The sequence below is a fragment of the Aplosporella prunicola genome (assembly GCF_010093885.1).
Source record: "Aplosporella prunicola CBS 121167 unplaced genomic scaffold K452scaffold_23, whole genome shotgun sequence".
Classification (NCBI taxonomy): Eukaryota; Fungi; Ascomycota; class Dothideomycetes; order Botryosphaeriales; family Aplosporellaceae; genus Aplosporella; species Aplosporella prunicola.
The window spans coordinates 554,983-579,333 of NW_022983551.1; the positions used below are offsets into that span (position 1 = coordinate 554,983).

Below are 24,351 nucleotides of genomic sequence, written 5' to 3' on the forward strand. Positions count from 1 at the left end.
AGATGGTGGTTTCGTGGGCGTGTTGTCGTTCCAGGTCGTTTCGCTATAGACTGGAAACCGGAGACTCAGACAGTAGGTCGTAATAGGCGCGGGGAGGCTCGACGGACAGCGGCAACGGCCGAACGCCCAACAGCTGTTTGCCGATCTTGAAAAGCAGGATAGGCAGTCGGAAAGGTCATCCGCCGCAAGCGACGCGTTCTCACCCAATGCGCTAGTTTCGGATTTGCTCCCGTAGCGACCGGCGCGCCTCGGGTATCGCGACAACAACCATCGAGCGCCTTGGGCAGAGGGCGAAGCAACTTCTTCTCTCTCACTTCATGTCCAAACCACGAGGCGCAGTTCATACGACGAGGGCTAAACTTAGATGCGTCTGTGAGGGTGTCTGTGAGTCGGTCTCTGAGCGTCTGCGTGCCTTTGCGCGGCGATCCATCCTTACCGTACAGACCCACCGTCGTAAACAAAACACGCCCCATCACGCTATCTATCAGCTTCCCTTCCGCCGCACTCCACGACGCGTCCTCTCCCGCACGTGCTTGCTCACCATATCATGATACGCACTATGGCCCCAATCTCTGGTGAACGTCATGACATTTGTTGTGCCTAGCTACCCTTCCTCGGCGATTCTCGCAGAGGCCCCTCCAAAACACCCAAACTCCGATGCCGCCCGCATACCACTGCGGAGTCGTCCCACCGGGCCCATTCGCAGAATGACAAACCATGCTCGCTGATCCGAACATGAACGTCAGGAAAGGCGGAGAAGCCCTTCGAATAGGACAGTGAGGGCTCCGCGCAGAAAGAACACAGGCGCCGATGCATGCTGAAGGCTGAAGAACAGGAAAAGATCAACAGATAAGAGAACCGACGACAGCATCGGGCCGTTGTCGGTTCATGGTAAAGAAACTCTCCTGCTCACACATTTACATCTCTTCAAGCCGCCGGGTCTCTGGTCGGAGGTGGTGCGGGGCGCATGGGCAACTGCATGGGTTGGCCGCCCTGCAACGAGCTGGCGCTGCTCGTTCTCACAGGGTACATCTTCTCCCGCTCACGTCTCTCGCGTTCACGGTAGCTGTCACCTCGGTAATCGCCTCGGTCCTTTGAGTCTCTCCGGTCTACGGCAGGTCTGCCTTCGCTGTGGTTGGATCTGGCGCTGGTGGGAGTGTAGCCAGAGGAGTTGTTGTGACCGGGGCTTTGCGAAGGAGAGTTACGGAGCATCTGGCGGGTGGTGGCGCTACCGGGAGCGGGCACAAGGTGAGATTTGCGGTTCTGACGTTCCATCATGGAAACGGCCCAGGCTTCGAGGTCGACGGGCGTGCGCTTGGCGGCGAGGAGGAACGGATCGGCTTCCTGCGAAGCGTTAACAGCCGGTTTACGCAAATCTCAAGAAAGTAAATCGCAGGATACGTACGTAGAGCTCCCACGGAGTCGGTCTCTCCTCCGGGTTCTTCATCAAACACTTGGCGATCATGTCCTCGAGAATCTTGGGGAAAGCATCGCTCTTGGGCAGCTTGGGAGCGGGCTCGAGAACAATCTGCTGCAAGAGGTCAAGAATACCCTGCGGTCCACCAGGCTCATCGTCGTTGTCCGAGTTGTTGAATGGGAACTTGCCAATGGCCAACTCCATCAACGTCAAGCCAACGCTCCACACGTCCGACTTGACAGTGTACTTTGCGCCCTGGATACGCTCCGGCGCCATGTAGGTTCCCGTACCGACGAAAGTCTCGGCAACCGAGCCCTCAAGCTCCGAGGAGACACCAAAGTCGCAAATCTTGATCTGACCCCTGGAGTTGACGAGAATGTTGGAAGGCTTCATGTCACGGTGCATGATACGGTGTTGCTTGTAGAGGTAGGCCAGGCCACCGAGGACCGCTTCGGCAATCTTTCCCAGGACATCGACGCGGACGGGACCAAAGTTTTTGGAAATGCCATCGAGGGAACTATCAGGTTAGATTTTGAATCTGAAGTTTGGAACTGACTTACCCGCAGTCCATGTACTCCATGCACATGACGACATCGCCCGACTCGTTTTGAAAGGCGCCGTAAAATGAGACTATGTAAGGACAGGCACAGTCGTGCATGATGCGCAGCTCGCGCACGATGCGCTTGCGCACCTCATTCTTGGCTTCGACGTGGATGATCTGCGGGGTCAGCGTCACGGCGCAAGGGCGTCAGACGGGCGCATACCTTCCTGGCCATGATGGCCTTGGTGGCAGCATGCTGGACCTTGCTGACGGTTCCGCCGTTGCCGTGTCCGAGCTCGCGAAGGACGATCAAGTCCTCGGCGCGCAGGTCGAGCCTGAACTCAACGCCAATCTCCAGCTGACCGCTCGCCTTGTCGTTGTCGCGCAATGAGCCGGGGAGTTGGCTGTCGGCGTTGGAGGGTTCGGCGCGGGGCTGCGGGGCGCTCAGGGCCAGGCCCTTGACGTTCTTCCGCTTCATGGTGCGGACCTTGAACTGATCGGCCGACATGATTGTTGGTGTAGAGAGGATTGGAATGTGGCAGGAGGCAGCTCTTTATGGGCGAGGGGCCACGGGGCCGTCGGGGGCGATGATTGGGAGGCGGGCGCCAATCGGGGCTCTCTCAGAGATGAGCAGTATTGGTTTGGCCGCTTCGGGGAGGGAGCAGAGGGGTGGGTCGCTCCAATACTGCTGTGCTCTTTGGGGTGCAGATGGAGGGAGGAGGGTGGTGTTGAGGAGCGGGCGTGGGGCTCTGGCAGCGGCGGGGAGACAGCAAAAGAGCGCGCACGAGTCGCAGCGCTCCTGCAACGAATATTTATCCGCGAGGGTTAATGAGCAGCCCAGTCTCCTCAAAGCGGGTCTCGTTTCAAGCTGGTCGTCTGGCGGCGCCCATCCGCCTTCTCACGGTATGATTTGCCTACGCTCGCCCATCACCGTCGGTTTCATGTGTCTGCCAGTTTGATACACGGCACGAGGACAATGCGCTTGAGCCTAAACGTGCTGCCCGACCGAAAGTCGTGACCGAATCACGTGCCCCCGCCGCCGCCGGGTCTTGGCACGAATGCCGACGCCGACCTTGAGCAAAGAGCTGTCAAAGTCAAACCCGCCCTCGCCTGCCTCTCCGCCAACCCTCTCTGCTCGCCGGTTTCTGCGCAGGCCTACGTCGCCAACCCTCATAGTCCCTTTCAACCCTATTCACGGCCGTCCCGAACCACCTTCCTTTCATCATGGCGCATCCCCTTCTGGACGTCGCCGCGGAGCTTGGCGACGAATCCGACGATCGCGACTTTGATGATGAAAACGAGGGCGACGAGCAGGGCGAGCGTCGACAGCGCGGCGTGGAGGATTCGAGTGAGGAAGAAGACGAGGACGATGACGAGGAAGCTGCTGCAGCTGTGAGTTTGGGTTGCGTCACCACCCATTGTTGCTAAACTGACAATGCCGCAGATCCGCGAAGGTTTCATCGTCGACGAGGATGAAGACGAAGACGAGCGGCGAGCTAGGCGGCGCGAGCGCAAGAAGCGCAGAAGACAGGAGCGCGAAGAGGAAGATGCTGTGCTTGACGAGGAAGATCTCGATCTCATCGGCGAGACCATTCCCAGGGAACAGCCTTCTCAGGTGAGTTTGTGCTGTGGTTTTATGAATGTTTGCTAATAAATTAGTCGAAATTCAAACGTCTGAAGCGCGGTCACAAAGAAGAGCGCGCCCCTCGGGAGCGCCGCGGAGTCGACGACATCTTTTCTGACGAAGACGACGATCTTGGCGACGGTTATGATGAAAGGCGTCGTCGCGAGCCCCGGGGCGGAGTCACCGATGAATTCGCCGACTTCATTGAAGAAGATGTCTTTGATGACGAGGAGGGGTTACAAGATGAAGAAGATCGCGAGGTCGCCCGACCAGGCCGGAAAGCCGTTGGAGGCGTTGCATTCCCGGAAGCCGGTTTGGACGAGGCGGAAATGGAAGATTACCGCAATGCTTTTGGTGACGGCACCGAATACGACTGGGCGTTGGAGCTGCAAGACGAAAAAGACGAGGAGGAGCAAGGATTGGACAGGCCTTTGGAGTTGAAGGATGTTTTTGAGCCATCTCAACTCATCGACCGGATGTTGACGGATGAGGATAATGAAATCCGTGCCACCGATGTGCCGGAACGCTTCCAGCTTGCCCGCAAACCTTTCAAACCGACCGAATTGACGGAGGATGAGGCGACCAACAGGATGTACGCTGAATCTGAGTGGATCGCGAAGCTCTTACTGCCCAAGAAACGGCTTGGTGGTCACTACAAAGAACCCTTCCAAAAGGCCATCCTCAAGGTGCTGGAGTTTATGAATGTTGAGGATCTCGAGGTTCCTTTTATCTTCCTGAATCGGAAGGATTATTTGATTCACTCTGGATCGGCCGAAGATGATCAGGATGATATTGATGCGCCGTCCGCTCCTCAGCGTCTGCTCAACAACAGCGACCTTTGGGAGATTTTCGAGATGGATCTCAAGTTTAGGGCTTTGTCGGAAAAGCGCGACACTCTCTACAAGACGTACGACAACTTGAAGAGCATTTCCAACGTCAACGACAATGTTTTTGAGGAGCTTCTTCCGAATGCCGAATCGATGGAAGAAATTCAAGACATTCAGGACTACGTTCACTTCCGATACTCTGCCGAACTCAAGGACGTCAACACCATGGAAGCCGAGACTGCTGGCGTGCAGAAGAGGGCTCGCGCTAATAATAGCGTCTTTGAGAGGGTTCGTTCGAGCAGAATCTACAACATGGTTCGCGCGATTGGTATCACGCCCGATAACTTTGCCATGAACCTTTTGGGTGCTACCCACAGAGTTTACGTCGAGGATCCTGATCATGCTCCTGAAGATATGGCGGATAATTTGTTGGACCCGCCCGAGTACAACACTGGTTCTCAAGTCCTTCGCGCCGTCAAGGCCATGTACGCAGAGGAACTGGTCATGTCTCCTAGAATGCGGAACTTGATGAGGCAAAACTTTTACCAACAGGGTGCTCTCAACTGTTACAGGACCGAAAAGGGATTGCGTAAGATTACCGAGGACCACCCGTACTACGAGTTCAAGTATCTCCGGAACCAGGACTACTCTGCTATTGCCAGGAGACCGGAACTTTACCTCCGCATGCTCAAGGCCGAGGACGAGGGTCTTATCGAAGTCAAGATTCTGTTGATGAGGCGGGATCAACTGAGGGAAATGTTCTTCAGGTATCTCCTGTCGGACAACCAGAGTGACATTGCCGGTGCCTGGAACGACGTCCGTCGCGAAGCCCTCGACATGGCCCTTCCCAAGTTGGAAAGGATCATCGCCAAGGGTGTCAAGGAGACGCTCAAGGCGGAGTGCGAAAATGTTCTGGCCAAGGCCTGTCGGGAGCGGTATTCCGAGAAGTTGGATCAGGCTCCGTACAAGCCGAAAGGTATGGTTCTCGGTACGGTCCCGCGCGTTCTCGCCCTCTCCAACGGAAACGGTCAACCTGGTCGCGACGCCATTTGCTGGGCGTACGTTGAGGAAGATGGTCGCGTTCTGGAAAATGGCAAGTTTGTGGATCTCCGCATGGGCAATCAAGAAAAGCACATTCCGGATGCGAGGGATGTGGAAGCTTTTGTGGATATCATCCAGAGGCGCAAGCCGGATGTCATTGCCGTGGCAGGTTTTGCTGTGGAGACACGCAAGCTGAAGAAAGATCTTGAGGACATTGTGGAGCAAAAGAACCTTTGCTGCGCCGAATACGAAGATGAGGATGAGCAGCTCAGGAGCGACAAGCTGGAAGTGGTCATGGTGAATGACGAGGTTGCTAGGCTCTACCATACCAGCGACCGGGCCAACATGGAGCATCCTGGAATGGCGCCGCTGACCAAATATTGCATTGGCTTGGCCAAGTATCTCCAGAGCCCGCTCATGGAGTACGCTGCGCTCGGTAAGGACATCACTTCTATCTCCTTTGATCCAAACCAGATTCTTCTTCCAAAAGACAAGCTTTCGAAATATCTCGAGACGGCCATGGTCGACATTGTCAACTTGGTCGGTGTCGAGATCCAAGAGGCGGTCAACGAGTCGTACATTGCGAACTTGTTACCCTATGTCAGCGGTCTCGGACCACGCAAGGCGGCGCATATGCTCAAGGTTATTAACCTTAATGGTGGCAATGTCAACACCCGTGACGAGCTTGTTGGTGACCCGGACAAGAAGATCCTCCCTGCCATGGGTGCCAAGGTGTGGACCAACTGCGCCAGTTTCTTGCACATTCATTACGAAGCAACAGAGCCGGATGCGGATTATCTCGACGCCACTCGTGTCCACCCCGAAGACTACGATCTCGGTCGCAAGATGGCTGCCGACGCCTTGGAAATGGACGAGGAAGATATTAAGGCTGAAGTTGATGAAGCCGGGCCTGCAGCCGTCGTGCGTCGTCTGGTCCGTGACGAGGCGCAGGATAAGGTCAATGACTTGGTTCTTGAGGAGTACGCGGAGCAGCTGGAGCAACAGTTCCACCAGCGGAAGCGCGCCACGCTCGAAACCATTCGCGCCGAGTTGCAGCAGCCGTATGAGGAGTTGCGTCACAACTTTACCTACTTGACGCACGATGAGGTTTACACCATGCTCACCGGAGAGACCAAGGAGAGCTTGACGGAAGGCATGATTGTACCTGTGAAGATCCGCCGCGCTTTCCCCGACCACATCGAGTGCCGCTTGGACTGCGGTATGGAGGGTGTTATTGATGAAGCGCAGTTTGCAGAGGGCGTTGGCGGCGAGCGCGGCATCGAGCCCCGGCAAGCGTACCAGGTACACCAGACCGTCCAAGCCAAGGTCATGTACATCAACCGCAAGGGTCTGCAGGCGACATTGTCCTTTTCCGAGCGCATGCTCCGGGACCCGTACCGCCGGCACATTGACCGCGCGCCTCTCGAGTGGGACAATGACCAGGAACGGGCCGACATGGAGACTGAGAAGAAGGAGAAGGAGGTCTCTACCGGCCGCGCTCAGCGTGTCATCAAGCACCCGCTCTTCAAGCCATTCAACTCGGCCCAGGCCGAAGAGTGGCTGGGTAGCCAGGGCTTGGGTGACGTTGTCATCCGGCCCAGCTCCAAGGGTCTCGATCACCTTGCCGTTACGTGGAAGGTATCTGACAATGTGTACCAGCACATTGATGTTTTGGAGTTGGACAAGGAGAATGAATTCTCGCTCGGCCGGACGCTCAAGATTGGCGGCAGGCACACGTACTCTGATCTGGACGAGTTGATTGCCTCGCACATCAAGGCCATGGCGAAGAAGGTGGCCGAGATGATGGGCGACGAAAAGTACCAGAACGGCAGCAGGGCGCAGACGGGTGAGTCATCAGGCATATTTATTATTGTGATGATACTAACGGCAGCAGAACAATGGCTCACGACCTACACCGAGGCCAACCCCAAGCGCAGCATGTACGCCTTTTGCATTAACCCCAAGTTCCCAGGCTACTTCCACCTGTGCTTCAAGGCGGGGCAGCAGGCGCCGCTGGCGTCGTGGCCGGTCAAGGTGATTCCGAATGCGTTTGAACTGCAGAAGAACGCGTATCCGGACATGCGCGCGTTGAAGAACGGGTTCAAGTTGCTGTTTGCGAACAATGCGGCGAGGAAGCGGTAGGCGGGTGTGAGGAGCGAGATTGCTGTGTTTGCGTCGTTTGATGATGCGTGCGTGCGTGCGTGCGTGAGTTGCGTTGCGTTGGTGCGGCTGCATGTCCGGAGGGGGCGGCAGGGAGTTGGGCGGTTTCTAAACACTCTTGGCTCGTCTCCACTTCTTTTCTTCTCCTTTTTTTCCCCACACATCCTTTTATCTTGGAGTTTTGTGTGAAGCTACTTGGGTTGCGGGCAGGGTGCCTGTTTCCTTTGATTTTTTTTTCTGCTCTGCCTTTCTTTCTTTCTCTTTTTCTCTTTCCCGTTTTTATGCCTCGGCTGCTGCTTGCTGCTTTTGCTGCGGCGTGGTGGCGTTGAGAATACCTGCTTAGGTACCTACTTTTCTGCTGGATGGATAGACGGATTATGGACGTGGGGTTGGTGGTGAGTGGTTGGTGAGTTATGGTGGGTGGGCTATGGGCGGTGGGTAGTGGATGAATGCATGGAGGATGGAAGAATGGATGGATGGATGGATGGATGGATGGATGGATGCAATAGGCAGTGCGGTGTCATACCTACTACTAAAAGAGATGCGATTTATGCGATGAACTGCTGCTACATATGTATTTACGCTGTGCTGCTTGCTGTGTGCGGTTACAAGCGATGTTGGTTGATTTTAAGGTATGTTCTGTACGGATGGTCTCATGTCTTGAGCGTTGACTGTAAATTGTTTGGCTTAGTTATAATAACGTAAGTGCGCAAATGGCCACGCAAACGTAGTCAGGTACACGGATATGAAGCACTTTCAACAGTTCAAGCCGCTGGCTAGCGTAGATGCCCGGTTTCTTGGATGCTCGCTATGGACGAGCTCCAGCATCGCGCAACTACTGTACCATCCATCCATCCATCCATCCATCCACCCGCTCCCGCCACCAACATCAACATCAACATCAACAGCCGGTCTAGCGCTCACTACCTACATACATACATACCTACCGCTCACCCGCACCCGCACCCACACTGCTCGCTTCCCAGGCACATGCATACATGCATACATACATAGCCGACGCTCGCTCCGCCGCCCGACTGACAGGCTGACTGCCTACATATCTGACCGGGACCCTGGCACCTGGCACCCGCCATCAATGCCTTGGATGCCCGTGCCTGCGCTTAATCCTACGTAGGTACATACGTGCTTAGCTCCGTCTTTCTTTAACCCTGCTCCTAGGTACATACGTCCATACATGCGTCCGTCCACTTTACCCTACAGCCGTATGTGCGTACGGAGAAGCAAGCGAGCAAGCACGCGCTCGCTCGCCCATCCTCGCGTCGCACAACATGCCGCCGACCTGAGCCTGAGCAGGAACGCGCTCGCGCTCGCGCTCACTGCAGCGCAGCGCATGAATACACGGAGGCAGGCAGGCAGGCACGTACGTACGTACGGGCGGATGTGCCATGCTAACGCGCATACATGATGTATGTGTGTAGCGGCTGGAACGTCGCTGCCGCTGCTCAGCGCATAACCGCCCGTGCAGTAGCAGCAGCACCAGCACCAGCGGCGGCGGCGCAGAGACAGCGCGGGTGCGGTACTGAGTGGACGCCTTGCGCGGCCTCGCGCGGCGTGTAGGTTGCGCAAGCTAAGCTCGAGCTCGCGCGCCGCGCTGGAGGGGGCCAATGGGGTATGCGGACTTGGCTTTTAAGTCTTTCGCGATTTTTTTATTTTTATTTTTGGGGTTTGGTTTTCTCGGGTTTCTTTTTCTTTATTGGCGGTTGTTGGTGTCGTAAGCGTGGCGTGGGTCTCAGCTGTGGCTGTTGGGCTGTTTGGGCTGGCTGGCGCTGGCTGTCGCTGGCTGTCTCAGCTGCTTGTGCTGTACTGTGCCGTGTGTGTGTGTGTGTGTGTGTGTGTGTGTGTGCGTATACGGGGAGTGGTCTGGTCGCCCTGATCTGGACTGTACCTACCTAGGCATGTACGCCTGTGTGTGTAGGAGGATAAGGATAAGGATGAGAGGAGGCGTAAGAAAAGGTGCGGGAGACTACCTACGGCGTCCACACATACCTACGGATTACATACGGGGTAGTTACATACTCCCCCACGAAGCGAGTGTGTTTGAACTACTGCATCGCTAGCCATCCCGTCACCACCACCTCCTGCACCAACCAACAACCAAGCACCAACCAGCACTCCCCATCTCCACAACAACCTCCACCTCCTCCTCCACATCCACAGCCCCCTCCGTATCTCGTCTCGTCTCGTCGCTTCCATTCCACCCTCTACCCACACCACACCCACACCACAGCGCTGCGCGCACCCGTCCCGCCTGCACGCATAAGAACAGCCATACATACGTCAGACGCACGCACGCACGCGCGGCTGCATCCATGCACGCACGCACACGCTCACGCCCTCGCGCCGTCATGCAATGGCATGCAATGCCGTAGCTGCGCCGTCATGCACACCTGCACGCACACAGAGACAAAGCTCATTCTCCAGTCCCCAGTCCCCAGCTCGCTACCGGCCCGGATCGGCTCGCCCTAGGTAGGTAGGTAGGTAGGTAGGAACAGCCAGTCCATACGAGCAGATACCTACCTAGTACGCCTTCGCCGCCGCCCCCATCCCCATCCATCGCCGGCGTCGTGTCGGGTCGGAGCACCGCGTGAAAGGCGCCATCTCCGTCTGATCGATGTACGGCGGGGGTGTGTGTGTGCCGTGTCGTGCCCTTGTGCTTTGTTAACTAACACGCGCGGCCTTGGTTTTAGGCGAGTGGATGGTGGGGGCGGAAGCAATGGCTGGCTGGCTGTGGTAGGCGGGCAGGCAAGTGGGCGAGTGGGTGAGTGGGTGTGGGATGTGCGAAGCATTGGGTCGTAGGTAGTGGTGGTAGACGTCGATGTTTAAATGAACGGACGAGCCGGTCCATTTGCCAAGCTTCTTTCTGTCTTTTCTTCCTTCTTCCTTCTTCCGTCTCTCCAATCAACTACGTGTGTCATTTGCTCTTCCTTTTGCTTCCCGCTGAGGATTCCTGCTTTCTTCTTCCTGACTGCTGCGAGCTGCCTACCTACCCACCCTACCCTACACTAGGTACATGCCCATGGCTGCGCTGCCGCTGCCGCTGCCGCTGCCGCTGCCGCTGCTGTGTCTCGGCGCGTGGCTTGCTGTAAGGACACCTTCCTCTCCCTCCCTCTCCCTTCCACCTCGCCCCGCCCCGCTCCGCCCCGCCCCGCCCATCTCGTCCCGTCCCGTCCCGTCCCGTCTCGTCCCGTCCCGCTCCCGTGTCCGCCTACATGGACGCTAGCACCGTCCTGAAGTATCATCCACACACGTACACACACACACTCACACCCCCATTCACAGTACTTCCTGCTACGAAGCCTCTACAACATCTACCTGCACCCGCTGCGGCACATCCCCGGTCCCCGCCTACACGCAGCAACACGGTTACCATTCTGGATCTCGCTCGCGCGCGGGCGGCAGCACCTCACCACCGCCTCGCTGCACGCGCGCTACGGGCCCGTAGTGCGCCTCTCGCCCGCCGACGTCTCCTTCGCCGCCCCCGGCGCCATCGCCGGCGTGCACAGCTACCAGCGCCGCCTGGGCGGGGGCGTTGGGCCGCCGCTGCCGCGCAGCAGGCCGTGGAGCGCCAGCGTGCAGGGCGTGCCCGAGAGCTTGACCAGCGTCGTCGATTTTAGGGAACATGGCCGCTTGCGCGGCGCGTTTTTGCCCGCGTTTACGGAGCGCGCGTTGTTGGCGCAGGAGCCGTTGGTGCAGGGTTATGTGGATTTGCTGGTGGAGAGGCTGAGGCAGAGGACGGGGCCTGGGGGTGGGGTTGTTGATATCGTGCCCTGGTATACCTATACGACGTTTGGTGAGCCTGAAAGCAATTGCTGGGATGGGGGCAGAATGGCTGATCAGTGGACGTAGACATCATCGGCGACCTGGCTGTCGGCGAGTCGTTTGGCTGCCTGGAGGGATCAAGACTGCACAAATGGGTCGAGGGCATGACCAGCACCATCAACGGTCCGTCGCGCTCTCCCTGCTGGCACACAGCCCGCTGACACAGCGCAGTCGTCGCGTTCTTGGTTATTGTGCGCACCTACCCGCTGCTGGAGAGGGTGCTCTCGTGGCTGGTCCCGCAGAGCATGCTCGACGCGGCCAAGCTCAGCTTCGCCGAAACCGACGCCAAAGTACGGAAGCGGCTTGCGTTGCCAGCGGCGCGGCCGGACTTCCTGACGCCGGTGCTGGCCGAGCAGCGCGCCGGCAAGGAGCCCCTCACGCAGGAGGAAATGGCCGCGAACCTGAACTTCTTCCTCATCGCGGGTAGCGAGACGACGGCCACGGCCCTGACGGGCATCACAAACTACCTTGTGCACAGCCCTGCGGCGCTGGCGACGCTGACGGCCGAGGTGCGCGCGGCCTTTAGCTCGCAGGGCGACATCAGCATTGCGGCGACGCGGGCGCTGCCGTACCTCAACGCCGTAGTGAGCGAGGGGCTGCGTCTCTGTCCGCCCGTGGCGGGCATGATCCCGCGCGTGACGCCGCCCGGCGGCGCCGTCGTGTGCGGGGTTCCGCTGCCGGCGGGCGTGACGGTCAACGTGGCGCAGTGGGCGCTGTTCCGGTCGGCGGCGTACTGGCACCGGGCGGACGAGTTTGTGCCGGAGCGGTGGCTGCGGCGTGCACGTGAGGACTCGGCGGATCCGTTCTTTGGCGATGCGCGCGAGGCGCTGCAGCCGTTTACGGAGGGCCCGCGGGCGTGTCTGGGCAAGTGGCTTGCGCTGGCGGAGATTAGGGTCGTGTTGGCGAAGATGGTGTGGGCGTTTGAGATGGAGAGGGCGGGGAGTCGGAAGGGAGATGTTAAGTGGGAGCGGCAGAGGGTTTGGTTGGTGGTGGAGAAGGAGGGGTTTGAGGTCAGATTGCGGGCGCGGAGAGGGTGATGTTTAGTTTCGGGTCGGAGCGGCGTGTATGTAGAGCAACCAATGGAAGCTTCGAGCAACAACAACGACTGCTGCTTCTTACCTACTGCTCCCCACCACTCCCTTCGCTCACTCACATCCTTCACCCGTCGCAATGGCAGACAACAGTAAGTCCCCGCGCCAATCGTCGTCTCGCGCGCATCTGACACGCGTCGCCCAGAGCGCAGCCGTGTTTTCTTCGACATCAAGGTCGGCAAGCAGGATGCCGGCCGCATCTGCTTCGAGCTGGTGAGTCTGCCTTCGCTTTCCCCGCCTATGCATCTGCGCATCACTGACTTAGTCTCCTCCAGTACAATGACAGTAAGCCTGCGCAATGACCCACCGCTCGCGTGTCGACGCGCCGCTGACAAGAATTCCCCGCAGTCGTTCCCAAGACGGCCGACAACTTCCGCGCCCTGTGCACCGGCGAAAAGGGCACGGCCAAGGCGGGCGTGCCGCTGCACTACAAGGGCTCGGGCTTCCACCGCGTCATCAAGCAGTTCATGATCCAGGGCGGCGACTTCACGGCCGGCAACGGCACCGGCGGCGAGAGCATCTACGGCGAGAAGTTTGAGGACGAGAACTTTGCCCTCAAGCACGAGAAGCCCTTCCTGCTGTCCATGGCCAACGCGGGCCCCGGCACCAACGGCTCGCAGTTCTTCGTCACGACGGTCCCCACGCCGCACCTGGACGGCAAGCACGTCGTGTTTGGCGAGGTCCTCAACGGCAAGTCGATCGTGCGCCACATCGAGAACCTGCCTACGGGCGGCCAGGACCGTCCGGTCGAGGGCAGCTACCCCGTCATTGTTGGTGCGTAGACAAACGGAACGAAACAACTCTTACACACACACTGACAGCGCGACAGACTGCGGCGAGCTCACGGGCGACGCCTACGACAAGTGCACCGAAAAGACGCCCGACAGCACCGGAGACCCGTACGAAGACTACCCCGAAGACCAGTCGGACACGCTCACTGCGCCGGAGATTCTGCAGATCGCGACCGCGCTCAAGGACATGGGCAACGCGGCGTTCAAGGCAGGCGATGCGCGCCTCGGCCTCTCCAAATACCAAAAGGGCCTGCGCTACTTGAACGAGAACCCGGAAATCAGCGACGACGAGGCCAAGGCGCACCCGGAGCTGGCCAAGCAGCTGCAGGCCCTCCGCTTCACGCTGTACAACAACAGCGCGTTGCTGGAGAACAAGACGGGCGCGCCGGACGCTGCCGCCGCCAGCGCCACAAAGGCTCTCGAGGTCCCGGGCGTGGGCGACGCGGACCGCGCCAAGGCGCTGTTCCGGCGCGGGCAGGCGCGCGAGGCGCGCAGAAACGAGGACGACGCCATTGCGGATTACGAGGAGGCGCAGCGGCTGCTGCCGGGGGATAAGGCGGTGGCCGCGGCGCTGGTGGCCGCGAAGAAGAAGCTCGCCGAGTTTAGGCGGAAGGAAAAGGCGGCTTATGCGAAGTTCTTTGAGTAGGGGGTGGGGGTTGCAGATTGTTGATCGGGCTAGATGGTTGGGTGGATGAATGGGTGGATCGGGGGTCTGGCTGGCGTTTGCTTTGGTTGGGTGGGTGGATGCGGGTTGGTGTGGATTGATGGGATGGTGTTGCGGGCAGGGAAGCGGGAAGGGATGGATAGATGGATGGATGGGTTAGTGGGTGGGTGGATGGATGGATGGAGGACATGGGTTGCACATGCAATTGCAGATGCATTCGGCTGCGTGAGTAGTCAGTAGATGCATACTCTTACCTCTACTCATACTCAACTCCCACGCCTTCTAGATAGATAGATAGTCCCCCATAAAACACACACATAACACAACACATAACGACAGATTGATTCCTTCAGCTCCATCCTCCTCCCTCTCTCTCCTTCTTCCTCTAAATACCTAATGACCACGCTTCCACACTCCATACTCCATACTCCCATAAGCAGGCTCAACCGCTCTCTACGCCTCGCGTCTTAGGGAGATGTGCTGCTTACGCGCGTGCCTGAAGAAAGGCCTTGGTGTGCCTGCGGGTGGCGTGGATGTGCTGTCTGTCTGCTGCTTGGGGTGGTTATGGAGGGGTGGGGGTGTGGGGGTCGTGTGGTGGTGGTTGGGCGTGCGCTGGTCTGTGCCGTGGGGGGCTGCGGGATGTGCTTCTGCGCGGCTGCGGGCTGTGCTGTGTATGGCGTGGGTGTATGGCTGAGTGGCTACTGGCGCGGTTTTGGGGGGTGTGTGGGTGCTTGTGGTGTGCTGTGGTGTGCTGTGGCGTGGGTGTATGAACGCTTTCTTCTCTTTGCTACTTCATGATGGGCGGAATTACTTCAATTTAGAGAGCGCCTGGGAGCTTGGGCCTGGGCCTTGTCCTGCTGAAGGCATCGTCCGCTTTCTGTTCACTGCCCGCTTTGGCCGGTGTCTCACCGCGCTCGCGCATTCACCTAGGTCCTTCCAGTACACCAATGAAGAAAATAATAGGCTGTTTGGGTGCTTTTCTAAGCGTGCTGCGTGCTGCGTTGCTAATGCTCTTCTTTCTGTTGACAAATAATTGCTTTATCTACACTTGTTTCGTTTGCTGTTTCTTTGAAAGCTGCTTGATGCTTGCTCTGTTCTTCTGTTAGCTCACTTTGGGCCTGGTCGTGCAGCAACCACTGTTTTGTAGCCCTGGGGATTTGCTAGTCTCGCAAACAAACCACACTTCCAGAAGACAACTAGAACAGCGGATACACGGCGGATGTAGATTTCAAGACGGTTCCAAGCACAAGACGCGCTGTGCAGCAAAGCATTTGCGCCCAAGAACACTGCGTCAAGGCCTCCCTATCACGGGGCACAACACCAAACCACAACACGAACTAGAGCAGGTATTCCAGGAGGGCACCGAATCCATCGGTGTTAAGTCTGTTTAAGGGCTGGTGGTACCGGCGCACTTAGCTGTCATTTGCGCCTCCATTCCAAGCAGACCGAGCAGATTCGAGAGAGCCTCGAACAAACTGGCGAAAGAAGAAGATGCTGTTGTTATAGACAGGCTGATCTGCGTAGCGACTGTCTTGCGGAGTCGAAGTGATACGCACACTCACACATCGCCTCCCGCTTCCAGTGCCTCCTCCACACCTCACTTCACGTCCCCGGCAATCGCAGCTTTGCATCCGCGCTGGCGCCGCATGGCTGGCTAGCTGCCCGGCACTCGAGAGTATGCGGAGATCTTGGTTGTGGGAACAGGTGAAGGAAGTCGTGCTGAATCAGACTGGGAACGACGACGGAAGCTGATGCTCTCATGGAGGTGGAAAAGGATGCGGAAGATGGAGTGGATAATGCAGTTCAGGCGGTGGTTGTGGTCCTCGTGGAAGTTGCGTGGCGGAGGACGTACGGGATGTAGTGCTGGCGGCAGTGCTAGGCGAGGAGGAAGCGGCGAAAAGAACGATAATAGGTAGTCTTGTCTTTGCCAGCGACGTGCCGTTGGGGCATGATGACGAGGGAAGAGCGGCGATCAGCGGAGAGGAGGAGGTAGTACAACATTGTGGTGAGCAGCTCGGTACTTACATCAGACATCCTCGCGGCTTGGATCTCTCGTCAGTGCAATCCAAAATCCAATTCCCCTGTCCTGGGAACTTACCAACGATGGAAATCCCCCCAGAATGCCGCCGCCACCGCCGACCTGCCCAGCACCTCACGCCCTCGCGCGACAGCTTCGTCCTTAAGTTCCCAAAACATCCACCCGAGCCCTGACATCAAGGCCGCCGGCCACTTATGGGCATGGTGACCATCAAAGATGCGCTTGTTGATGTTGAGCCTGCGACAGTCTAGAGCCGCAGGTTGATTTCAAATGATTGCCGGACTTTGGAATGGACCGGGATGGGGCGGCGGGCCGGGGCGATGGTGCGATGAGCCGACTGTCACAGATGCGCCGACCGCGGCGGGTTCGCTTGTCGGTGTTGGGTCCGCGACGGATATGCTCGCTTGAGTGGTGGTGAGGAAGCTGCGGCAGTGGGCTCGTGTGCGGCGCGATGAGCTGACCATCACGGTGCGCTTGTTAGTGTCGAGCCCGCGATGGTAGGTTGGAGCTATAGGTACATAGCGTCCAGGTGAGGAAGGGATAGGGCCGGGGCTGGGGCCAGGACTGGGGCGGGCTCGGGTGTGGTGTCGAGCTTGAATACATACGACGTAACGAGCTGACCGACACGAGTGCGCCCGTGACGGTGAACCTGCCTGTTGGTGTCTTAGTGTATGCCGACGGTGCCGCGCGATTCTCTGGGTTTTGGGGCAGAACGAGGTACGGTGTGATGAGCTGACCGTTACGGGAGCGCATATTTGATGAAAAGCATTGATTATTCATGAAGGCACTGTTCTTTACCAACGAACGCTCTTATAATGCTTCAGTGTGTGAGTACGACAAAGCTAGCCAAAGGTGTTTCTGTGTCAGTGTCGCGAGGATCGTTCGAGGCCTTCAAAGCGGTCGACGGGGGCGCCGCCCCTCGTTGTAAATGGTGAACATCGGAAATTACATTCAGCCATGGTATTGATGGCGGTAACGTTTCGAGTGAACCAGCTGCGGAAAGGGAAAATATACACGGCACTGAAGCATGGTTTATGGCGTAAAAAATGCACTCCATGTGCCCAGAAAGAGTTCTGCAGCTCGCTGTCTTTTTCGGGGGAGGCGGTTGATAGCTGAAAGTGAATAGACAAAGGAGCAAAAGAACGACTGCGTGGAGCAGATGAGAGGAAGCATGGGCGAGGGTCTTCCGACAACCGCAGAGTTCTTTTCTGTCCTTGAACGCCGGCCGTCGCGTAACTCCTGTCTCACCTGCATGATTTCATGTCATAGAATGGTCGCTTGGCTCTTGCAATCGCTCAATCATCCAGTACATCGCCACACGGCAAACCAAAGGCAAAAAACCCAAGGACCCGCATTGGGGTGGCTCAAGAACGGGAGTGGACCAATCATGCTTCGAAGAAATCAGTGCGCGGACCACGAACAAGGTAGCAACCGGTGCCGTCAGCGTGCCCAGGTATGGCTTGTTCAGGATACTGCGGGATGATGTGCTCGTTGATATCGGGCCCGCGGCGGTGGGCCTGTAAGTTGGAGTGGGGGTGGGTAGTGTGGAGGGTGGCGCGCATATACGGCGGAGTTTTTGGACGATGGGTCGACCGTGCTAGTGAAGTTCGGAGCGAGTGACTTGCAGGTCGGAGATTGAGTTTGGTTAAACAAATGCGACTCAGCTAGGAGGGACTGCCTGTTTGGGTTAGCGAGTGCAACCGTAAGTCAAGTTCAGCCTTCTTTCTCTCTGCGCTTTGTTCGATACCTTAACCCTCACAAACAACCTACCCACAATGAACGTATTTCTCACGAATGTCTTCTGCGGGGTAGAGTACCCTCTGCTCAAGCAGTACAGCCTTGATGGCCTTGATGAGGCGCCAAACTCGCCAGCAACACAAACCCTGACCGCGGAGATGTTGTGCATCAATATTCACTATTGGCGTACCACATCATCTCGCCCCAATACCGATGATCAACAACACCACAGCTCGAAACCCTGCACTACCCATGGCATCAGCGTATGAAGCCCCTATTACAACATAGACGCTGTTCGGATGGTTCAGGGCATTTAGCCTTTAGGACATGGCCCACTTTTTCTGCAGAAAGCAGGCAGGCTCGAGAAGTGAGCTGTGGAGTTGTGCACATTTATGTACTGGTCCGCGAAAGAGGAGGCGGAGGAGGCGGAGAAAGTGAATGGTGGTCTTGGGAAGAAAGAGGCTGGAGTTGAGGGGGCGATACGTCTGAGCAAACAAGCAAGCGCCGAAGCAAGCTAGGCGCATGTCCTCTGCTGAACACCCGGTGATCCAAATAAGATAAATAGACTTTATTCGTGAGGTTTCAGTATAAAGCAAGGGATGGTACCTGTTCTACGCCATATTGTGCTTACGCGTCTTCGTGGGAGCGGGCGCGTTGTCGCGGAGGCAGCTTGCTACCGGATCGTTACTCGATTAGGCAAACAACGGGAGGATGGGAGAGGGAGTTGCTATATAGGTAGCCAAAGGGAGGCGCTGCTTATGTATCTCTTGCCCAACTCAGGCAACCATGCCCACCATGAACGTCTTCATGACGTTCATTTTCTGCGGAGTCGATCGACTGTCCGCTGATCCACTCGATGACTCCTTAATGAAAAACTTGCATGTAGCCACCTGACAGTAATACTCGATGCAGCTTACGATGTCGTTCATCAAACTCAAACACTAAAACTCAGCAACACTAACAAGTAGCGGAGGGTGACGCCATTGTGCTCCGATGATTCTATCGTCAATCCTACCGATCCTACCGGCCTCATGCCATCCCCAACAAATCAGTGACGCAGCGAAGTTTGTTCAAATGGGAAGCCGTTGTTTCCTGCACATGTATATGTAAGTGGGCTCGAGGCTTGTGTGCTATATATATCGGGATGGTGTATTCGCATCCTTATCATGTTGTTTTGTTTTTTATCTGGGACTTCCACTCACGGTATTATGGCCCTGGGGGCCTAGATAAACATGCCATGGATACATACGGTCATGCTTTATGCTCCTGTAAGTAGATTAACCCGCTCTCTACGGTTTACTTCTTGGGTAGATATGGGGCTTGTGCTTGTGGCTGGGTGTATGACTTTTGAGCGTGTAGATGTGGCGATATTATCTCCCCTTCTTCCGACTACAGTGCCTGCAAGCCAGCACATTGGGCGTCGACCTGTCCTGCTTCCACTGGAGCCGTATGAGATAGGCAGCAGATGCCCTACGCTCCTCCGCGGTGGGACAATCTCGCACTGTTTTATCGGGGATGGTTTCATGGGCTTGGATGCGCGGGCGTGTTTTATGCATACCTCTGAATAGAGTCTTATCCCTGCACAGGCCAGTGCCATCGACAGGCTGCTAGTTGTTTTGGACCGCGGGCTGTAGTTCGTGAGCAGAACTTCTGGCCTTGGTCTTGGATCGGTGGCTCCGATGCATTTACGCGTGCTTGGGATTATTTTGCTCGCTCTTACGGTGTACTACGACGTGGATATATGGATGATTTTTACCCGGTCTTGTTCGTGTTATTGCGCTCTTGAAGGGTGCACTCGCGCTCTTACGTACTCTTGTCTTCGTGCCTTTTTAAATGCTCCTGTACCCTTTATTTTTATTAATTTCATACCTTAATAAATTCTATAATGGTTTAGTATTATTCTTTTTTCATGGATATCTAGGGACTACCGGCTGCAACATCGTAGCTTGCCATAGCTACGCAGGATGTATTCGAGGGGTATGATAAACTATACTTAACGTGTAGTTAAAGGGCGGATTGAAGAGAAGACTTTCGGGAAAGCGATTTGAATAGATTTGCCTGCCTCCGCTGGAAAGCCTCTATCCGGCATGGCTCGTGCGAAGCCGATAAGACTTGCATGATAACCCAGCTGAGACTCACGGCAGAGAGATTGCCTTTTCGGGTTAGCGCGTACTTGGTCAGTCGTGCCTTGCGCAGCCGGTTCACCCGCAACTTCACCAACCTGAGTTCCTCATTTTCGACGGCGTGGACACTTAGACACCCCATTATTAACTTGACCGCTTCGAGGGCCCGACGACGCATGAGGCAGCCACCACCGGCCCCAGGCTAGGTCCTCCTCGCTTACCTCGCTGCTGACGCCGCTCCCGACCCGCTCCCAGACCTTGCCTCGCCGAGGGACACGCCCCTCAAGTTGCGCGAGAAGAGGGAGAAGAAGAAAGGGCGGCAGGCCGCCAAGCCCGCCGAGAAGGTGGAGGAGAAGGAGATGGCTGCGGCCAAGTCTGCGGTGATGGAATACTCAGCCGGACGGCCCAAGAAGTATTCAAGAGGGACAGAAGAAAGAGGAAGGCGGAGGGGCTGCCGAAGCCTAGGTACGTCCTATCTCCTTTATGTGGAGACATGCTGACTTCGATATAACATGTATACGAAGAAGTAGTTTCCGATTTTGGAAGATCGAGTAGATGGCCGTGTGTTTCTCTGCTGGCGTGTGCCGGCGTATACGGTTCGATGTTTCTTTCTGGGCGACACCGCTTCTGCGGAAAAACCTCCTCAACCGAAGAAAAGAACCCCGTAAGAAACATTTACATGTGAAGAGGAGGGTTCCTGGGCATCGTCGTATCAGGCTGTCAGTATTAGTCGGATTTCTTGACTTTGTCGCTCAGCTTCGCGCGGTTAACATCGTCCGCATCCAACGAACAAAACCCTTTCCCGGGAGAATCATGTTCGGTATCATCGCCCGGCTTTGTCTACATTGTCCGTCACAGTATCTTGTTGTCCGGGAATGTCATCACATCGCCCCGGAAGCTTGCTCCGCAGCATCAGCCCCCGGCTCTGTTTGTCCCACCAGTATAACAACTAGCGGTTAGAGCTGGAAGCAAACAATACACAATGGTGGAAATATGGAAAAGACGTGCGAGACAAACGGGTTTGAGACGGGCAGATGCAGACGATACCGAAGCCGTAGGACTAAAGTCGCAGAACCAACTGCAGAACGGAAACTGTAGATGGCACCCTGTCGCAGTGAAGAATCCAAGGATACTCCAACAAAAATTCCCGGATGGGAGTTGAACGTCGGAAGATCGTTGGTTTTTCGTTCATTTTGTGAGCGAGTGGATCGTTGGTTGTTGGGCAAATTCTGGAGATTGCTTATGATGCACGATGGCGCAACATCATGGGAGTATCATAGGTGTTATGGATTTGTACAGTACTGGCGATACCTATCCAGCAATTCAATGGTTCTTGTTCCTCAGTATAACCGCACCTTGTGTTATGTATCCACGGGAGTTATCTAGTCTATGTAAAGTCACTTAAGCTCTAGAAAGTCTCCACTTTGATTTGAGATTTGGATTCGGCTTTGAGTGAGGAATTTGCAGTGCCAAAGCGCGCCATATGTAAAGTTGAGAGCTTTGTTTAAGGCGTGACAGTATAAGATTCTTACTCTACGGCGGCCGCGTTCCATTCCGATGCATCTAGGAGTACACCCTACATACCATGCACACAGACGAGCTTCTTACCCGATATTTTCATCTAGGAATCGACCGCATGTACGAAATAGTTAGGTAAGAGCAAGTGCAGAAGCGCGAGCTTTGTCATGACTCGTATTTGCGAGCCCAAATGCGACTCACCTATGAAGGATTGCCTGTTTGGGTTAGCGCGCGCTTAGTCAGGTTCTGCCTTCTTTCTCTCTGCACTTTGTTCAATACCTTGACGCTCACACAACGCAGACAACTATCTCCACCATGAACATTTTTCTAACAAATATCTTCTGCGGGGTTGAATTACCCCTATTCCAGCAGTACAATGTCGATGGCCTCGATGACGGCAATTGGGGCACTCCTCCGGCACAAGTGTCAGCGCCGTTTTTCCTGACGTGGCACGACTTCCCGAGATCCAACGCCGGCACTGGCCGAAAGTCGTTGAAGCGCTGCTTGGATTCGTTTTACACGTCGTCGCGATTCTCCAAGAGGGAGCTGAGGAAGACAATGGACAAGTGTCCGCGCTGAGGTAAGCACTGCATGTGAGGTGAAGTCATTCCTCCAAACGCGCTGACATACTCTCAAGGACAGCAACGCGGATGCGGCTGTGGCTCAGGATGTGAAGTCAGAGTCCGCTGTCTAGGACAACGGCTACGAGAATCCCTCTCCGACGAAGACGGGACCTGCTGTCAATGGCACCTCACAACCCGGTATTTCTGACAAGGATGTCGACACCCACAACACTGTCGATGTAGCTTCTTAGCCTTTGCGACGCACCGACATGCAGCGGATGTGCTCACTGCATTCTTTCTCAAAACTCTGGTGCTCTTTCTTGGGGCGGGATATCAGGGCTCGACCGGACGACTACAGCGGTGCTAAATTCGGGGATGGATCCTTTGGATGAGCCGTTTTGGGGTGCTATGCGGCACTCGCCATGCGAGTTCGAGGCATTGGCTGGATGATCCTGGCAGGTCTTTGGAAGGTAGCTACTGCGAACTAATTGGGGGTTATTGAAAGCCACATCGGCGGATTCTTTTGCATTTTAAAGGCAGACAATCAATTTCAACTTCAGCTCTATTGTGATACGGCACCGTGTATGTTTGAGTGAGGGTTCTACAGGTGAAAATTGCGTTGTCATGAGCATAACATACAGCCGCGTCAGAGCTACAATGCCACTACACCTGTGTAATTGACCAAAGACCAGAACTCTTTCATGCATAGTTAATATAATACCATCATGAGGTCTTCAGCCATCTCAGATAACCTTCCCGCACTCAGACTCAACAAGCACACGCATAGTCCTGATCCACCTCGGCCTCAAAGCATTCGTCCATCTGGCTCACTCTTTCATACTCATCGCTGCCAAGACACATTGCCGAATAAGCCTGTAATCCCTGATTCACAGGACGACTTAGGTTCTGCCTTGGAAGACAATTCTGTCTATTTACCGATCCCGCTCAACTGGGTCCATTTGTCCGATTACACGAAGTGGTAATGTTAATGCGAATTATGATCTTGTTCATCACAAACATAGACCCCCAGCACCTCTCCTTCTCCCCCCCTCCAAATACGCCACCTCCCTATCTTCGTCCTCCCCTTTCACCCACTCCGCCTTCACCTCCACCTCCCACTCCTCCTCCTCTCTCCCCTCCACCACCTTCTCTTTCCCCTTCTCCACCTCCTTCTCCACTCCTTCTCTATCTTCTCGGCAGGCCGACAGGCCTGCCGCCCTTTCTTCTTCTCCCTCTTCTCGCGCATTTTTAGGGGCGTGCCCCTCGGCGAATGGGGCGCGGGCGAGACGGGACGGTGGGGCGGCGGCGTGGCCAGGCGGGGCGGCGGCGAGGCGGGGCGAAAGGGAGGGTCATTCCACCCTCAGGGCCCTCGAAAGGGTCCCCGATAGGGACCACCTCACCGTTGAAAATGATGAACATCGGAAATTGCATTGTTTATGGTACATGTCAGCATTGGAGAAACGCAGGCAAATGAGGTATTACTTACGTCGCTGATGGCGTTGGTGGTGTTTAGGTACTTTCAATCCACATCGACCTCCATTTCCTACCCACAAACTTATTCTTCCGCTTGTCGTTCACCCTCTCGGCGGGGGCCTCCTCCGCCTACAACGCCTTCATCTTCTGGAACTTGAGGTGCGCCTTGCGGGAAGTGGGTATCGTAGGTCGAGTCGGAGGCGAAGCATCGCGACCCGCGGCGGCCGGCGGACTTGGTTTGGTCTGGAGAGGTCCGACTCGGAGTAGAGGTGAGAACCTCACCCGTCTTTATCGAGAAATTTTGTTGGCGCAGGGGAGCGGCGCATGACTTGACTGTGGTGTAAAACTCTGTGTCTTGTGGTTGGTGGGGTGAAGAGAGTTGTGGGCAAAGAGAGAACAAAGAAGGCGCGACTGACTAATCATGCACTAACCCGAATAGGTAATACCTCTGTCGTGAGTATGTCAGGTACAGAACGAGAGCCTGTAACTTGCCCTGAGCGCTCGTGGGCCCATTAAAGTAGTATTAATCCGTGTCTTGTCTGCATACCTAAGTTTCGAAGTCGAACTTTTTCGTTGCTTGCCGTCCCATCCATGGATTGCGCGTACTCTCATCATACGTGTCGCATCTATGGACGCCTATCCGGCAACAACACGTCTGAAAGCCGCTAGGTTCCAGTCTCCGCGATCTTCTACTTGCATGCTCGAATGAGATGAGTGCTTGACTGGTATACGTCGGAGCGGCGGGGCGGCGGACCGCTGTTGTCGCCTTCGGAGTAATTTGTAGAGGTGTTTAGCGGGTAAATTTCCGTCGCAAGTCGTCTTTGCCTAATCGAAAATCTAGTTGACGTAATTGCGCGTCTCGTCAATTGCGGTTTACGGCTCCTTTATATTGAGAGTGTAGCG

General features: G+C 56.0%; 5 protein-coding genes across 5 annotated transcripts; 4 read left to right on the plus strand and 1 right to left on the minus strand.

Moving 5' to 3' along the window:
• Positions 1-566: 566 nt before the first annotated feature.
• K452DRAFT_321162 (uncharacterized protein) lies at positions 567-2,690 on the minus strand. The gene is made up of 4 exons (XM_033544375.1): positions 2,182-2,690; positions 1,978-2,135; positions 1,406-1,934; positions 567-1,344 (listed from the first exon to the last, which is right to left on the minus strand). Exons 1-4 carry the CDS (start codon positions 2,464-2,466, stop codon positions 928-930), a joined length of 1,389 nt encoding a protein of 462 aa, XP_033394328.1. The 5' UTR covers positions 2,467-2,690; the 3' UTR covers positions 567-927.
• A 376-nt stretch (positions 2,691-3,066) lies between these two features.
• Positions 3,067-7,592, plus strand: K452DRAFT_277148 (uncharacterized protein; the record flags this gene model as incomplete). The annotated part of the gene is made up of 4 exons (XM_033539311.1): positions 3,067-3,350; positions 3,403-3,573; positions 3,618-7,296; positions 7,342-7,592. The coding sequence occupies exons 1-4, from the start codon at positions 3,183-3,185 to the stop codon at positions 7,590-7,592; spliced, it is 4,269 nt and encodes a 1,422-aa protein (XP_033394329.1). The 5' UTR covers positions 3,067-3,182.
• A 3,055-nt stretch (positions 7,593-10,647) lies between these two features.
• K452DRAFT_301138 (uncharacterized protein) lies at positions 10,648-12,487 on the plus strand (the record flags this gene model as incomplete). The annotated part of the gene is made up of 4 exons (XM_033542410.1): positions 10,648-10,713; positions 10,911-11,421; positions 11,478-11,573; positions 11,622-12,487. The coding sequence occupies 4 exons, from the start codon at positions 10,648-10,650 to the stop codon at positions 12,485-12,487; spliced, it is 1,539 nt and encodes a 512-aa protein (XP_033394330.1).
• Positions 12,488-12,558: 71 nt separating this feature from the next.
• On the plus strand, positions 12,559-14,363 carry K452DRAFT_256250 (uncharacterized protein). The gene is made up of 5 exons (XM_033538390.1): positions 12,559-12,633; positions 12,687-12,754; positions 12,817-12,826; positions 12,890-13,315; positions 13,371-14,363. The coding sequence occupies exons 1-5, from the start codon at positions 12,621-12,623 to the stop codon at positions 13,976-13,978; spliced, it is 1,125 nt and encodes a 374-aa protein (XP_033394331.1). The 5' UTR covers positions 12,559-12,620; the 3' UTR covers positions 13,979-14,363.
• A 3,446-nt stretch (positions 14,364-17,809) lies between these two features.
• Positions 17,810-21,991, plus strand: K452DRAFT_301140 (uncharacterized protein; the record flags this gene model as incomplete). The annotated part of the gene is made up of 3 exons (XM_033542411.1): positions 17,810-17,957; positions 20,150-20,274; positions 21,713-21,991. The coding sequence occupies 3 exons, from the start codon at positions 17,810-17,812 to the stop codon at positions 21,989-21,991; spliced, it is 552 nt and encodes a 183-aa protein (XP_033394332.1).
• Between the last annotated feature and the right edge of the window lie 2,360 nt (positions 21,992-24,351).

Excerpts from the sequence above, each read along its gene's own strand:
- K452DRAFT_256250 (XM_033538390.1), top strand. Across the intron at positions 13,316-13,370 it reads CAGCTACCCCGTCATTGTTG|ACTGCGGCGAGCTCACGGGC; the intron begins GTGCGTAGACAA and ends ACAGCGCGACAG.
- K452DRAFT_321162 (XM_033544375.1), bottom strand. The coding sequence starts at position 2,466 with ATGTCGGCCGATCAGTTCAAGGTCCGCACCATGAAGCGGAAGAACGTC. Across the intron at positions 2,136-2,181 it reads AGGCCATCATGGCCAGGAAG|ATCATCCACGTCGAAGCCAA; the intron begins GTATGCGCCCGT and ends CTGACCCCGCAG. Across the intron at positions 1,345-1,405 it reads CGACTCCGTGGGAGCTCTAC|GAAGCCGATCCGTTCCTCCT; the intron begins GTACGTATCCTG and ends AACGCTTCGCAG.